This window comes from Pogonomyrmex barbatus, unplaced genomic scaffold (genome assembly GCF_055798465.1).
Source record: "Pogonomyrmex barbatus isolate J1 unplaced genomic scaffold, ASM5579846v1 scaffold4, whole genome shotgun sequence".
Lineage (NCBI taxonomy): Eukaryota > Metazoa > Arthropoda > Insecta > Hymenoptera > Formicidae > Pogonomyrmex > Pogonomyrmex barbatus.
In genome coordinates, this window is record NW_028297138.1 from 3,314,725 (window position 1) to 3,331,297 (window position 16,573).

The 16,573-nt window shown below is 37.2% G+C and overlaps 2 protein-coding genes and 1 long non-coding RNA gene across 7 annotated transcripts in view; 2 read left to right on the forward strand and 1 right to left on the reverse strand.

The window, feature by feature from the left end:
- Positions 1-3,674, forward strand: part of LOC112552911 (uncharacterized) — a 295,572-nt gene extending 291,898 nt beyond the window's left edge. The window contains exon 8 of the mRNA XM_089081302.1: positions 197-3,674. Within this exon, the coding sequence (XP_088937428.1) occupies positions 197-211 (15 nt within the window). The 3' untranslated portion in view covers positions 212-3,674. The remainder of the gene's footprint in view (positions 1-196) is intronic.
- Positions 1-16,573, reverse strand: part of nbs (nibrin) — a 48,409-nt gene that overhangs the window by 16,138 nt on the left and 15,698 nt on the right. Inside the window, exon 9 of one of the 5 annotated variants that reach the window (XM_089081283.1) lies at positions 5,521-11,669. The exons of 3 other annotated variants lie outside the window; for them this stretch is intronic. In XM_089081283.1, coding sequence (XP_088937409.1) covers positions 11,637-11,669 — 33 coding nt within the window. In that variant the 3' untranslated portion in view covers positions 5,521-11,636. Of the gene's footprint in view, positions 1-5,520; positions 11,670-11,694; positions 12,456-16,573 lie in introns of those variants that run through there. One more of the 5 variants, XM_089081284.1, reaches the window with a different exon arrangement.
- On the forward strand, positions 14,738-15,085 carry LOC148935675 (uncharacterized). Its single transcript, XR_016140260.1, has 2 exons — positions 14,738-14,852; positions 14,935-15,085. It is a non-coding gene; the product is annotated as an uncharacterized LOC148935675 (long non-coding RNA).

Consider the following 16,573-nt stretch of genomic DNA (forward strand, 5'->3'; position numbering starts at 1 on the left):
GTTTGACTTATGTATTTTTATTACAAAATTGAAATAATCTGTTATGTACATTTTGTATCAATGTGATCACCTAATTACTTGGATACGTTAATGAATCTTTTTTTGAATTTCTTAAAAACATTATATACATGACAGTAGTTCTTGTTGTATACAAAATAAATCAATTTGACATTTTGAACAATTTTCATCATTGCAGGAAGTCTTTTTATAAGATTATAAGAAGGGAGGGTATGCGTCACGGCGGGGGCCGACCACGAACAATCGTGAAAACTCGTAATTGTTTTTGCGAAAAAATACCACTTCAGCCAGGAATCGAACATGGATCTCCTGCTTACCAGGCAGGTATCTTATCCTTTCAACTACCGAGGCATGTGATGCTATTTATCGCAAATAACGTGTTTAGAATAACACGTCAACAATACAATGATACACATATATACATATATCACAATATATACATATATACATGTATTTTATTAGCTTTTTATAAGATAACCTGATATATAAGAAAGAGCTTGAGAGGCATCAGCGTTCAATTTTTCGAAATCGATCCATTGAAGAGTACAATTATCATTATTTAATGATTCATCTTCGTCTTCGTCAATGTTATACAAGTCTTATTTAAAAATTTTCGAAAATTGTTTAAATTTTCACAACTATCGTTTTCACTGTAACGGAGCATCCGAAAGATGCTCCGTTGCTAGCGCGCGCTATGCGGCCCACACCACCCGAGGCCACCCGAACACTCCCGACCGCGACCGAACAACACACGCGCGCCTCTGAGCTGTCACGCATCGACGACATGATCAGCTGTTTTACTTAACAACGGTTAACAAATTAAACGTTGACACGTGGCGTGGAAATGGGTATAAATACCCGACAAATTTCACGTAAAAGACAATCCTATCCGCTCCTCCGACCTGTCCGTTCCGAACAACACTGATCCGACCAGAACAGCGAGATAAGATTCTTTCAAAGAATACCGAGCATTCTCCGTATTCTTGTTCTTTCCTTCTCGAAAAATCGGAGTATTCTCGGATTTTTCGCTCCACAAGAATACCGAGCGTTCTCCGTATTCTTGTTCTTTCCTTTTCGAAAAATCGGAGTGTTCTCGGATTTTTCTCCCCGACAATACCGAGCGTTCTCAGTATTTTCGTTCCATCTCATCCCGAAAGTCGGAGTGCTCTCTTTCCCGCGACATCCGCCACACGTGTCACGGCCAGCGTCGACTGTTGCCTAGCAACCCACGCGTCCGACACTCAATCACGCGCGGGCCCGGTTGTCTAGCAACGCGTTACCGATACGACCACGATCAGACCGCCGTCATCCATCACATCATCAATCCAATCGCGTTACGAGCATCGCAAAGCGATCAGCGAAAGACGACAACGAGCGACCGCGCTACGAAAGGCGTCATTTATATAAATCATTATAAAGTTGTTAAAACCTGGCGACTGCAAGCCTCTCCCGAATCCGGCATCCGACGAGTATATTCCAAGCGCACATTCCCGCGTCCGTACTATAGAATAAACCGAGCGCGCAGGGACGTACCATTACATCATAATTTGCATATTTAGAAATCGGTGCAGTGAGATTATTTAATTAGTATTACGGTTTTTAAGGCTGCTATAAATTGATGACAGGTGGGATTGGAATTTGCAATTCCATGTTGACGAATTTGACAAAATATATTTTCTATTGGATCTTGATTTAGCCTTCTCATATTTAAAAATTTGAAACCAAGAACTTTTAATTGATGCCACAAATACATGACCGATCTAATTGTTATCATCCAACTTTTCACAAAACGGTAGTTAAATCAAATAATTTCCATTTAATCATTTCTGATAATAATCTGTATAATTCAAAATGAGGTGAATCATCTTACAAACAACATCTGTATCATCTGGATTTATTGTTGAATCATTTAAGGAATCAAAGAGATCGTTTATAATTTGTGCAAATTCTACTGTTTGTGTTGATTCAACTGGAAACAATTCGTTAACATTAGAGACATTAAGAATGAATAGCTGCAGCAACAGTATGACTCAACTGCACTGCAGTTTTTATCCTCATTTTAACGAAAGAATCTTGAAAATTAAAATCATATTTATTTAATTTGTAAAGAAGTTTAAAGGCAAAATTTTGTTCAACATGAAAAGCATTTCTAATATATTGAAATTTAGTTATTTTTATTTTCTGCAAATCTAATTTCACAACGGAGCAAGGCATTTCGCATTTTAATAAATGTGGAACATCATAAATGGTTACTATTGTTTGAGACCTAACCATAAAAGTGTTACAAGTTGAATTTATTTTCTGCGCATAATTCAGACAAAGCTTTCTTTTGAGTTGAATCCTGATCGCAAATAGTTGCTTTTATTTTCAGCTCAATCTCTTGTAATTGCAAAATAACATTTGTTATGATATGTTTAAGATTGCTACTTGAGATTGTATCGGCTGTAAAGTAATAAGCTATTACTTGTTTCCATGATTTTCTCAAACTACGTATCATTAAAACAAGAGCATGATTTGCTGCTTTAGAAGTTCGACGCAATTCACTCAAATCTTCAAAATCTGAAATTTGCTGTTTATGTGCTTCGTAGTAAAAATCGTGACTTAATGAAATCTCATCAAATACTAATGTGCAATATCAGTCTAATTCATGCATCTCATCACTTTTTACTTTTAATTGTTCCAAAAGAAATTTATTTACTCCAGTATCAAAAGGAATTTTTGAGAATATGTATTTCCAGGTACGCGATGATGGTAATTGGAAGTAGGTGGATAGATATTTATAAACTCGAGGATTTCGTTTATAAATGGATAAAGCAAAAGCCTTATCTTCTTCTGTCCACCGTTTTCCAGAAGTACGATTTATATTGCGTAGCTGCGATTGAATAAAATATTTGGTAATTTCATTTAGTTTTGTTTCAATGCAATAAAATATATTATTATCTGACATAGCTTTTAATTTTTTTAAAATTATATCTAATTATTTGTCGCTTTGCATGCTATTAAAAAAGAGATGTCAGAGAAATCAGGGAAATGAAGAGTTAGAAAAAGCAATTGCACTAAGTTTACAACAGCATCTGTACATGAATTTTAAGAAATAATCCTAGTAGTTTTCTTTATGAGAAATACAAGTTCTGCTTTTCATTATTTAATTAAGTAACATGAAATAAAGCAAAGTCAATCACAGTTTGAATACAGTATCATAAATTATTATACCGCAGACGTTCAATATTCTCGCTTTGTAACTTTTGAAGAAACACGGGCAAATAATTTCACGTCGGACCTTCGTCCAAAACAAAAATTTATTTTAAAAAATTTTATTGTTTTTAGATATACTTTAGATATACTTTTTAGATATACTTTAGATACTTGTAAATATGAAACTTTGCGTATATATCAGATATTGTAAATTTTTACTATAAAAATAGCATATTTAAAATGTGAGAATGAGAGAGAGAGAGAGAGAGAGAGAGAGAGAGAGAGATTGATTGATTGATTAGACTTTATTTAGCTTTCTCAGCTATTTTGCAAATACATGATACACACTTAAATTATACTTAATATATGCTCTTTTAACATTCGCTTAAACATTTCTAGTTTATCACATCTTTTCATTGTGGCTGGCAACGCGTTGTACATTTTTACTCCTTCGTAGAACATACTTTTTTGTGCACTTCTTGTTCTACGAAATCTTATTATAATATCTCCGGTTTGTCGCGTTTGTCTATCATTTTTACTCCCCACTAGCTCTAATTGATCTTTTAATTGTTCCGGTAGCATGTTATTCACAACCTTAAAGATAAACGTACACACATTATAATATAGCCTCTGTCTTATGGACATAAACTGCAGCGTTTGCAGCATATGTTCCACCTTGGTATATTTATTACATTGCAGTATGACTCTCATAGCTCGGTTTTGCGCTTTTTGCAATTTGCTTAACTGCGTTTCACCCATATCAATCAACAACGTCGCACAATACTCAAAATGAGGAGCTATAATTGTCTTATATACCGTGCATCTGGTGTAAGCCGATATAGAACTACCTATTCTATTGAGAAAACTCGTTTTTTTCCCAATTTTCTTTAGCATATAATCACAGTGGTCGTTGAATCGAAGTCTATCGTCAATAATTATACCTAGATACTTCATCGTTTCCACACGCTCTATCTCAGTTCCATCCAAGCATTTCAATGTAATATTACCTCTTAGCTCTTTTCTTATACTTCTAACTATCATGTATTTCGTTTTCCCTGCATTCATTTTTAATTTATTTATATTCATCCACTTTTCTACTATAACAAACACCGTATTCATTTTTCTTTCTAATTCTGCGCTACTTTCTCCCTCCACATATATTAAAGTATCATCCGTAAACATTTTTATCTTACATTCTTCTGGACAGACTTTGATTATATCGTTTATATAAAGTATAAACAACAAAGGTCCCAATACAGATCCCTGTGGAACTCCATATTCCGTTGCCATTAATTTTGACCATTTATTATTAGATCGCACCTGCTGTGTTCTATTCTTTAGATATGAGTTTAACCATTCAAGGACTTTTCCTCTGATTCCATATTGATATAATTTCCCTAATAATCTTTCCCTATCTATCGTTTCAAACGCTCGCTTCAGATCCATGAAAATTACCCCTACCATTCTCCTTTCACTGAGAGAGAGAGAGAGAGAGAGAGAGAGAGAGTGAGAGAGAGAGAGAGAGAGAGAGAGAGAGAGAGAGAGAGAGAGAGAGAGAGAGAGAGAGAGAGAGAGAGAGAGAGAGAGAGAGAGAGAGAGAGAGAGAGAGAGAGAGAGAGAGAGTCTGACAGTCGCGGTCGATGCTTGTTTTCTTTTTGAAGTGAGGTCTGCGACGGAAACATGTGTATATGGCGAACGGCGTTACATATTTTAAGCTAGGTTAAGTTAAATGTAAATTAGGTTAAGTTAGTAGTAAGGTAGCATGTATGTTTTTCTTGTGTAACCCTGAGGAGAACAATAAATCAATCAATCAATCAATCAATCAATCAATTTAATTTAAATAATTTAACAAAAAGATATCATCAAACCCCAATAAAAAGATATATTTAATTATTATTAACAAAACAGATTGATCTTCTTAATGAAACGTATTAATAAAAGTATAAGAAAAAAGTATAAGAAATATATATTTTAAATAGTATGTGCAGAATTGAGACGCCGTTCGCTGGAACGATTCGATTGAGGATCCGATGATCGAATGACGAGACTTCTTGACACAGATCACACTAATTTAATGAGTCAGCTTTTACAATGAAATGTACAGATGATACAGTTCGACGGTAGCGTACATGTTGAGAAAATAGAATATATGTTCGCTACGTAGATTGCACGCACTTGCTTGAATGGTTTGTACGAATTACGTGATCACGTGATGAGGGAACGTCCGCAGCATCACTCATATGCTTTAAGAATCTCTTTGGTTTTTTGTTTCAGATGAACAGAGCAGCCGCAATCATAGGCACCGTGCAGCGCCTTATTTTTTTCACGATCTCACAAAAACTATTATACACGGCTTATTTCTTGAAATATTACAATAAAAAAATTCTGAAAGATACTTGAAATGTATACTAATATGTAGCACAAACCCCGATTTGAATAAACTTTATTTTTCAGAAAAAATTCATGAAGATAGCCTAAAAATCAAGCTTCTAGACCAGAATCCCCTCTTAGAAGTAGATCCATATGAAGTAATTAGAAGTTTTTCTTCTTGAAGTAATTAGAAGTTTTTCTCTTGATGCACACAATGCACACACTTTATTCTCTCGCTTGATCGATCAAACGAGAAACGTTTATTAATGTTTCGATCGATTAATCACTACTCGATCAATGATTCACTATTAATTATTTGACGCGTGAAAATTATTCGAAGAAAGAAACACGTATTTACTCGGCGAACACACGACACATGTTTATAAGCACTATTACGACTCGATCGGTAATTCACTATTAATTATTTGACTTGATTATATTAATTATTTGATTATATTAATTATTTGTGAAAATTATTTGGAGAAAGAAATATGTATTTATTCGGCGAACACACGCCCATACACGTGTTTACTTGGGGTGCTTTCCAACAAGGAGAGTTTGGTGTTACACAATGTGACACAGAAAGACACTGTAAGACACAGTTATAGAGTTTAATTGGAACACATAAGTTACTAATGTCACGGCTATCTACATCTTATAATTTTAAATGAAGGAATGCGCGTAATATGATAAAATATTGATTTATTGATTTATTGATTGAATTCTTGTCGGTACCAAGCTTTGATTGTTACCAACGAAGATTCAGATGACACCTCTGAAAAAGAACCTTCCCCCTCTTAATTATGGGTTTGAAAGAAGGAAGTGGTGAGAAGCTCACGCGGGGATTCTGATCATTTTCACCTATAAATATGCGTGCGGAAAAAGCGGCCGCGACCTTTCTTCGATACTAACTAGGCGGTGACATTAATCAGTGGCGCGTGATCAACCTTAGGGTTAAATTCTTAAATTTATAATCAATTTCTGTAATATTTCTCTTAGGAGAATTTAAAAGCCTCCTCGACTAAATAAAGGTAATTTTAAATTAAAGTAATTGGGAAAATTGAAATCTTAAATTCTTCTTAATTAAAATCAAGATCATAATTCTAAATCCAAAACCGGTCGCTAATAATAGCGTAGCGTACTATTTAGTCGCAGCCAAGGTGTTGCGACTGAATAATTTGAATTTAGAATCTTAATAATAAATAATTATTTTCAAACGTATTCATGCCTAAAAGAGGAAGGCGCAAAGTTCAAATTAAAAGATTAAGATTTCAGTTAAATCAAACGATAATTTTAAATAAGAATCCCCTCTCATTGTTCTTAAAACTTAAAAATTTGAAAAGACAAACTAAAATTAAAATAATTAAGCAAATTCCTAAATATAAATTAAGAAAAATTGATTTCGATGTAAATTATCCAAATTATAATCAAATTAATAAGAAGGATCCTCGATACAAAATTTATAAAATTCGTTTCCTATTTGGGGTTGATTAATTCATAAACCGGTCCAATCCCAGGGTAAAGTACTTAAATGTATTGACCTAAAAACGGACAATCAGGACGTAACATGTAAAAAATGGACAATCAGGACGTAACACTAAACACGCTCACTAGAGAGCGTAAAAGATTGTGACCAGGGAGAAGACCATCACGCATAAACATGAGCGCATTTTTTTGTTATTATCCATTATTGCCAGTGCATTTTTTGAAGAATTATTGATACATACTGAAATAAATTTAAGTAAATTATATGTATTGATTATTTCATTCCTGGCTACAAAGCGCTTTATTTTATATTTGTGAAATAACTATGATTTTTTCGATTTGACATTACATGGAATCTCATTGATTTCAGATGAGTATAATTGCTTTTTTCTTTCAAGGAAAACTTCTTTTCTTTTGAAACAAGCATGATGCTTAACATCATCTAATATAGAAATAATTCCTTTACAATGCCGACAAAAGAACATATCTGCAATAAAAATTAATCCAATAGAATATGTATTAATAATGAGTCATCAACAAATACGTTTTTAAGCTTATATATTCTTTAAATAAAAAAAAAATTGAATATTGATTACCTAAAAATTCCGGGTTCGGTACTACGTTATTCGAATGCGACGAAGACATTTTTTTGCAGATAAAGAATGCGTTTCGTTTCTCGCATGATACACGTGATGTATCATTTATCACAATACAAGGATAAATGATGCATTATGTGCATCATGCAAGAACGCATTCAAAATGACAATAATGACTGGAATGTATATTAGTACCACACTTAAAAAAATAATTTTGCTCGATATGTTGGCACTATTGACGTCCAACATGGCCAAACTTAGGATCGAGCTGTGTTTCGCAGTGTCGTCCTGTGTCTCTCTGTGTCATAGATGGAAAGCACCAGTATAGACACTGTGTTACATAGTGTCGTCTATGTACGTTGTTGGAAAGCACCCTTGATGATAGCAAGCGGTCGACTGGTTATTGTGACACTGTCAGATGTAAACGTATGATTAGCCTTAAAAGTCAGAACGCGGCAATTCAAAATATTGATTAATATAATTTTGTATTAATATAATTTATTGAGTAACGAGGATTCTCGTCACTATACATATATGTATATTGTGAAAGTTAAAAATTCCTTTTTGTGTGAACAGCGATAATCGCTGAATATCACACGAGAAAGAAAATTCGTATATCCTTGTTCACTTTTCTCAGAAAATTTTCACAAAACCTCTTCCTCCGAGGATAGTCTTCCTCTTGTAAGTGTTGCACGCGGTTGTAATGATCGATACTTCAATCAATAAGCCTTTGATTATTAGGCCATTTTTATAAGAGCGACATCGAGACTTCATTCAAGAATCCTTCGATTATTAAAACGTTCTTATCAGAGCGACAGCGAGACTTCACTCAAGAATCCTTCGATTATTAAAACGTTCTTATTAGAATGATATGACAGCATACACGAACGAAGAGTATTACGATATTACGATATGCTGATGGCACTTGGTGAGTATCAGGGACAACATCATATTGCTGCAAGATATTATGCAGAATTATACACACCGAGAAAGACATCTGTCGGCTATTGTTATACTTGGTACAGCTCAACAATTGTTTGAAACTGGAAGCATCATACAAAGAAAAAAACGACTGCGGTAGATATCGTCGTGAAAGAAATTTGTGAAATGTGCAGACAGTCCTACGTGCTGTCGAAGAAGAGCCTGAGTATTCGGAAGATACCCGAGACTTGCAAACGGATATGAGGAAGGAGTTTTACAACGCCGATGTGTAGAAACTCTTGAAAAAATATAACGTTAATCATTATTCCATGTATACGGTGTTGAAGGCATCAATCGTCGAGCGATTCAATCGCACGCTTAAGAACAACATGTGGAAAATGTTTACGTTCAACGGCACTTAGTGGATCGACGCGCTATCGCGTCTCGTGTCAGATTACAACGCGCGCAAGCATCGCACTATTGCATGCGACCCGTTGACGTAACTCCCACGATCGCCAAAAGACTCTTGGACACGTGTACAACGCAATAAAGATTGCAGATCCAGCAAAATTCAAAATAGGCGATTCGGTACACGTGAGTACAAGACAGTTTTCGAAAAAAGTTACATGCCAAATTGGAGCACCGAGGTGTTTAAGATCGTTAAAGTACAGCATACTAATCCTGTAACCTATCTGCTCGAAGACTATCGCAGAAAAGCCGTCGCTTTCTACTATCGCTTTCTACGAGCACGAGTTGCAGCGCGCGACTCATCCGGACGTGTATCTCGTGGAGAAAGTATTGCGCAGGAAAGGAGACAAAGTTTACGTCAAGTGGTTGGAATTCGATGGATCGCACAATTCTTGGATAAACAAAAGCAGTGTGATTTAATTTATTTTTATTTTTACAATATATTAAAAATAAATATACAATGTATTAAAATTAAATATACAATGTATAAATGTACAATCTTATTATTCCTTTCCTTCAATTACATCTTCGTAAAGTGTAAAAAAGTGCACGTGTAAATATAACAAAATTATTAAACGCATAAAAATGTACAATATGGGTACGATACGTGTACGAAAATATATAAAAAAATGTATAAAAGTATAAAAGAAATATATATATATATATATATATAAACTACATATATAAAAATATAAAAATATATGTACATTGTATATACATGTATATTACAATGGAAATGTCCCCACGGTAACGTTTCCGTCGAATCCGGTACGATGTATCGTTTGTCATCGTACGGACTCAGACCGATTTTCAACTCAGATACCGTATATACTTGATGTAACTTAGATCTTATACATGGCGATCTTATACATTTCGATCTCTTCATTCAAGCACCGTGTGTAATCATCGAACGTTTATTGTTCGCGCTACGACATGACTCTTTACACCTTTCGCCTTTTTGGTGTTCTTTTTATCATCAATCCTCACTGCGTATATCTTCGCTCTGAGTACGACGAATTCCATCATTTTCATACCGTTATTTTCATCCTTAGATCGAGTACTTTTTTATTCATGAGAGGCATTTCGTACGCGTTGTCCGGCGGATAATCGCTTGTATCGAATCTAGCGATATCGCGTTTCATCGTCTCGTACACATTGCATTCGATGTGATATATGAGACTGTGTCGATGTATATGATCTTACATTTGTCGCGATATAGCTGTGATATATACTCGTAGTGAAATTCGTACAAGCAGATTTTCGATATGTCGAGTATACACATACTTTCACATAAATCGGTTTGTCGAATTTCACCTCGAGTTTACGCAATTCGACGGCGATTAAGTTTTCCGCAAACACGCTGCGGCTGTGGAAATTTAGTTTTACGATCATTGCTTCTGCGCCATACCGTCTATCCCATTTCGTTATCAATTTTACATCCGTGATTCTGAATATTTCCATTGTTTTACCACGTTGTTCATTAATTCGTACAATTTTTTTTTTCGAAATTGTTTTTCGCGCACGTTCTAAAGTGTGTATTGAGTTCGATGTAATCGCTGAGCCAGGTGGATTGAGCAAATTGTAGTACGCGGTGTATATATCTTTGCGATACGAAGACCGTGGCGCGTACATTGCTGCAAGTTGCGATAGGATAACGTACCGCTTTTTATCATATAACGTCACGAGAAGTTTATTCTGCCGCGGTGGTTTATCGCACGTCGGACCGAAAAGTAGGTCAGTGTGTCGATCATGCAGATGATGCGGATATTCGAGATCGACTTTAAGAATATAATTCGTAGGCGAATTCGGAGCGATCGCGCTCGCGTCAAAGTTTGCGATGTCTTCAATTCATCGAAATTCGGCATAGGGCAACGGTTGACACATCGCCTATACGTATTGTTCACGTCGTAGTACATCAAATACGACTACGGTTTCATACAAACGCATGTACTTGTTGGCCTGCGCGTATCTGCCGGAACATTGACTGAGGCCACCGCGCTCGATAAACATAACCATATCGATGTCGATGAGCAACTCAAATTTTACACGCGTATGTTTCAGCATGGCATCCCACGTGAAACCTGGCAGTGTAGTAATGAGCGGGATCGAGACTATAACTTTTGATACAACTTTCGCGGAAATTTTCAAACGTCGGCTAATAACAAGACATCGATTTTTAAATATAGATCGCTGTACTCACCTACGGTTTCAATAGAGAACCGTCGTTCGACGCAAATGGTTTTTCATAAATGTGACAACGCGTCGCGCTACGGTATGCCTCCTATTCGCAGATAACAAAATTTTTGCGTCAAGTCTTCGAGTTGCCAAACGAATCATACAACGCAGTTTTCGCCGCGCCGAAATCGATACGCTGATAACGCGTCAGCATACGAGCATCGCACATAGTATCCGATGCTAAATACCTCGTGCTGCTAATAAGTGTATGACGCGTCCTTCCTTCTCTGCCGGTTCTGTTTGCCGCACTCCAAGTCCGCGTATACGATGAAAGGAAGTCGTTCCTTATTCATGTGGTTCTTAAATGTAAGCAACTTGTCGTCTTTGCTCGGCAATCGGATGGCGTAATCATTCATCCAGTTTGCAGTCCATTGTATGCGACTGCAATTTTTCAGATAAACTTGTAACAGTTCACGTCACATAAAAGATAGATAATGTACAAGATCAATATAAAATTTAGACAAGTTATTCACATAAAAGATTCGATTTATTCGATTCGCAAGTTCACATGAAGTATCTTTATATCGTACAGTTAAGATTAATGTATAAAACAGCATAAAATGAAGTTAAGATTATTGATATAATGATATTCCATCTAATTAACTTCCATCTATTAAACTTACAATCTGAGCACGTAATTATATATAATATAACGCTCCTATTGAACACGAACGTCGTTAGCATCCGCATGTACATGCAATTCGTCAAAATTGGAGAGGAAAGAGAGAGAGAGATAAATACCCGCCTTCGATTGCGGTTCAGTCTTAGCGAGAGCCCTCCCTCTCTTCGTATGACTCCGAAGGACAGATTTCTCTTCCTGGGAGGGTGCGCGTCCTGCCTCGATCAAGGATTTCGCCTACGAAGATCCCACTCACAGATCTCTGATTAGGGTTTCGCTTCAGAAGTATTGCCAAGCCGCAGGCTCCCAGGTCCCAACTTCTTCTCGGATCTCTTTTCACTGCGCTTTCGATTTCTGCTGTCTTCCTTCAAGAGAGGCTCAGGCCTGACTGATCTCCGTTCTTCGAATTGCTCCAAATATTCCCTCTCTCCTCACCACGCTCTATCACCTGCTCCTCTCTCCTGTACCAGCCCTCTCTCGCCTCATTCCCTTCATCTCCTCTCTCTCAACCTCATACTAGTTCTTACAAACTAAAGTAATATAGACATCTGCAAAAAAAAGGAAAACATGATTTTTTTTAATATTTAACAAACAATTATAAAATATCTTTATAATTTGTTAAAATGTGTGTACGTAAAGTCGCAAAAGTTTCTTGCATTTCTTCTTGTTTATTTTCAAGCTCACGAGGCAGGACAGGTCTTTAATGCATGCAAAGTACCCCGCGTTGTTATCGCGTGGATCCCACATACAGTAAGTTTACGTGTTTCTCCATCTTCTTATTTGTCAGCCATATCTCCTTTTCCTTGACCGTAGACGTTGATGGAGATGTCATTGAGATGTTCGAATTTTTTAATTTGATTCAACATCATCGGAAACGTAATGTCTTGGAGATTTAACACTGTCGTATAATGTGGGTACGACGATTCCCGATCTTTATTTCTTTCGGCCGGATACAAAGCTGCGACCACTGACCACGCGAAACACGCATTGTCTGTTGACTGCACGTTAATCACCGCTCGCTTTAACATAATTTTCCGCGGTAACTCAATGCGATAACTCAATAACATCTCGCATGCATGGGATTATATTTGTTCACGTTTACAGTCAAATTAAGAATTCGCGACAGCGCCCATCCACTGTCGCGTTCTTGGAATTCTTCAAGTGATGCCAACGGGTTCGATGACTCGTACTATTCGTCCAAATTTGACACTCGAAAGAGTTCACTATTTTTAATGTTTATACTTTTATTGGCACGTTTATCGCCCGTCACAAACTCGTCGTTGAACACAGTGTTCACTTTCACACTATCGTGTCTTTGTACAATGTCTCGCACTCGCTCGAGCACTACATCATCAGCGTCTTCCAAAAATCGTCGATATAATTCACATTAATCACTGTATCAATATATGGTTTTCAAACGCCATATCAATCTCGCGCCAAACGAGAGATCCATTGTCTCTACTGATGCTCGCCACCAACATGCACAAAATGTCTTTCTAATTGAATTTTTGCACCCGCAAGTCGCGTAATCCTCACCACTACAGATTGTCTATTTGCAATCTGGTAAGTCAAGAATGCTTAACACGGGTAATTGTTCCTCGAATTGTTCGATACACTTATCGCATTGTTGCAACCACGCGAAACACTTCACCAGGGTAACGACCTGGCAGCATTGCTCCAACAATTCGCGTTCCACTCGCTCTAGGTGTTCCATTTTTTTCATATATTATATTACATCCCACTGAGCACTTGCACTTGCACGTGATTCGTCCACAATATCGTTTTTCTTACGCGGTGCAAATTGGGTACATGTTACATGGCATTGTTATATATACGGACTGGCTACAATTGGAGCAAAATGGACCGTTTGATGGAGCGCATCAAGAGTATTTATCTCATACCTCTTCCTAACGGCATACATTATTCCAATGTCAGTGTCCATTAGACGAACCATGCATTCGGCACATATAATTAGAGCATCATCCTTCGAATAGTAAAATTGTATTATACAATGTTTTTTATTACCATTCAGTGCAAGAAATTCCGAACGCGTAACAATTTTCTCCACATAATCCGTAAGCTCCTCTGATCACTCAGGCAATCGCTGTCGTCAGATAACTCGTGTTCTTCATCTTCATCTTCAATATCAATGTCAATATTTTCAACATTAATGTCTCTTTCTTCATCTCCAAACACTTCATTCATTATATTCGTGATGTCTTCTTCCATATTTTCAAATCACATCTTCCATATTTTCATATTTACATGGTCAACTATTTTTTTCTCTCACATTCGATCAATTCATTAGACTTGCCTACTTGTGATCCCGCGTACCCAATGATCTATTATATATCATCGGCAATTTTTTTGTCCCTTTGTCCCTCTGTTTAAACCGGAGCGTCATCATACGTCTGCAACCGAGTCGCAATTTGTTTATTTATTTGTTTATAGCAATCGGATTATCGGCGCTTCTAATAACATGCCGCGACACGTACAGTCGTCAATACTATTTCTTTGTCTAAATCGGAGCATCATCATCATAGGTCTTCCGAATCGCAATTTGTTTATAGCAGCGGAGTATCGGCGCTTCTCTTTTAACACGTCGCGACACGTCGACTTCTAGGAAAAGTCATTTTATCACGGCTTTTTCTGTAAAAAATTTAAACACGTCATCGCGATCTTTTGCGAACATGTTGCTACATGTTTGGTTACAACAATGAAATTCCTAGAAAGAGGGGGAGAGGGAGGAAGGGGGAGGGGGATTAACGGGGGATTAATTGCTATGTCAAAATTTACGCGGATGCGATCAGTCCTCCATCGAACGATCTGCACGAAAAATACTCTGCTCCTCCATCATTCATTTGTATGAACAATCAACATGCAATGTACTCTGCCAAAGGAAGCAGCGCACCGTACGATGGCGAAACAAAGAAGGAATGTAACGCGTAAGTTTCAACTTTATTTTATTTTTTTCTCTCTTTTTTTCTAATATTGTGCAATATTATATATTTAATTTCCATTACATAGCATTTCGGTGGAGCGTCGCACGGTGCATCTATTAAGCAGACGTTACACTCTGACAGCCACTGTAGCCCGTGACTGTCAACAATTTTTGGAAATTGGAATCAACGTTGATCCACCGATCTACGTGGAGATCGCTTTGGGAGACAGGAACTGATACTGTCTCTCGAAACTGGAAGTGACTCTACGAGTTATGGAATATTTTTAAATTGCTGCGATTACAAAGACAATTTTATAAGCGTCGGATCATTAACCGTCAGAGTTTGCTTGATGAACGACATTACACTCGTACGCCTTGAATTTTTGAACGTAATCGTAACGATAGAATCGAAGTTACGCCGAATGTTTGACCTGGATGAATGTATCGATATGACGTTCGATCGACTCGTTAGATTCGTCGATACAATCGATGCTAAGTACACGTGATTCTTTAACATCGCATCTGTTGTAACAGATCCCGAGGAAGTATCGAACGCGATACGCGATTGCGATATCTTCGACAAATGTCAACTCGTCGATTGCAAGCTGTTTAGCTTTAGTTGTTGCTTTAGTTTAGCTGTTAGCTTTAATTTTTAGTGTGTAAGGAAAAAATGTGAATAAAAAAGTTTAACACTTAAGTCAAAATGTATTAAATTTGTTTAAAAATATAAACATATAATATACATAATATGTCTTTTATTTCTTTCCTCCCGCCATAAAAATAATTATTCGAAAAAAATAGTCATAAGATTCGTAATAAGAGAGAGCCGCGACGGGAGGGGGGGAGAGAGAGAGAGAGAGAGAGAGAGAGAGAGAGAGAGAGAGAGAGAGAGATAGTAGGTATACAATAGAACAGCTGCAACGAAAAGAGAAGATGAGAACATGGCGGCGGCGAGCCCGGATCCGCCTCTAACGTCCACGCATCTTGTTCACGCGCAATTTGTTTATCTACTCATTTATATCATCTTCATCTATTTATCTATTTGTTTATATCATCTTTGCTACTATCTTATCTACCCCCTCCCCCCGTGACGTCATGTTCTTCGAATCGCAATTTTCTATTTGTTTATCTATTTGTTTTTATAACTATCATACTACCCCCCCCCCCGTGGCCACCGTTCCCCCCCGCACACCCGCATCCAGAGCTCCCGAGTTAGAACCCGCCTAGTATACCTACTATTCTTCCCTCGCGTAATCCTTTCTTAAACGTCTAATACTACTCGGGGCTTTCCCTTCACGCGTCGAACCTGCCTCAGAAAGCTCGACGAATTCTAATTTTTCTTCTGCGTCTCAGAGAGGGATGGACCACGAGAATGAAGGTAGTATCATGTAGAGGGAAACAAACATGGCCAAGTAGGATCGGGGATATGCATACGCATATCAACCTATATGCGATGAGTCGAATCGAACCAAATCGAAAGAAGAAATAATAATTAAAATAAACATAGACAGTGCGAAAGATATAACGTATATTAATTATATATGTAACATATATTAATTATGTATAAGATATAACGTATATTATTAACGCACGCACGCACGCACGCACGCACGCACGCACGCACGCACGCACGCACGCACGCACGCACGCACGCACGCACGCACGCACGCACGCACGCACGCACGCACGCACGCACGCACGCACGCACGCACGCACGCACGCACG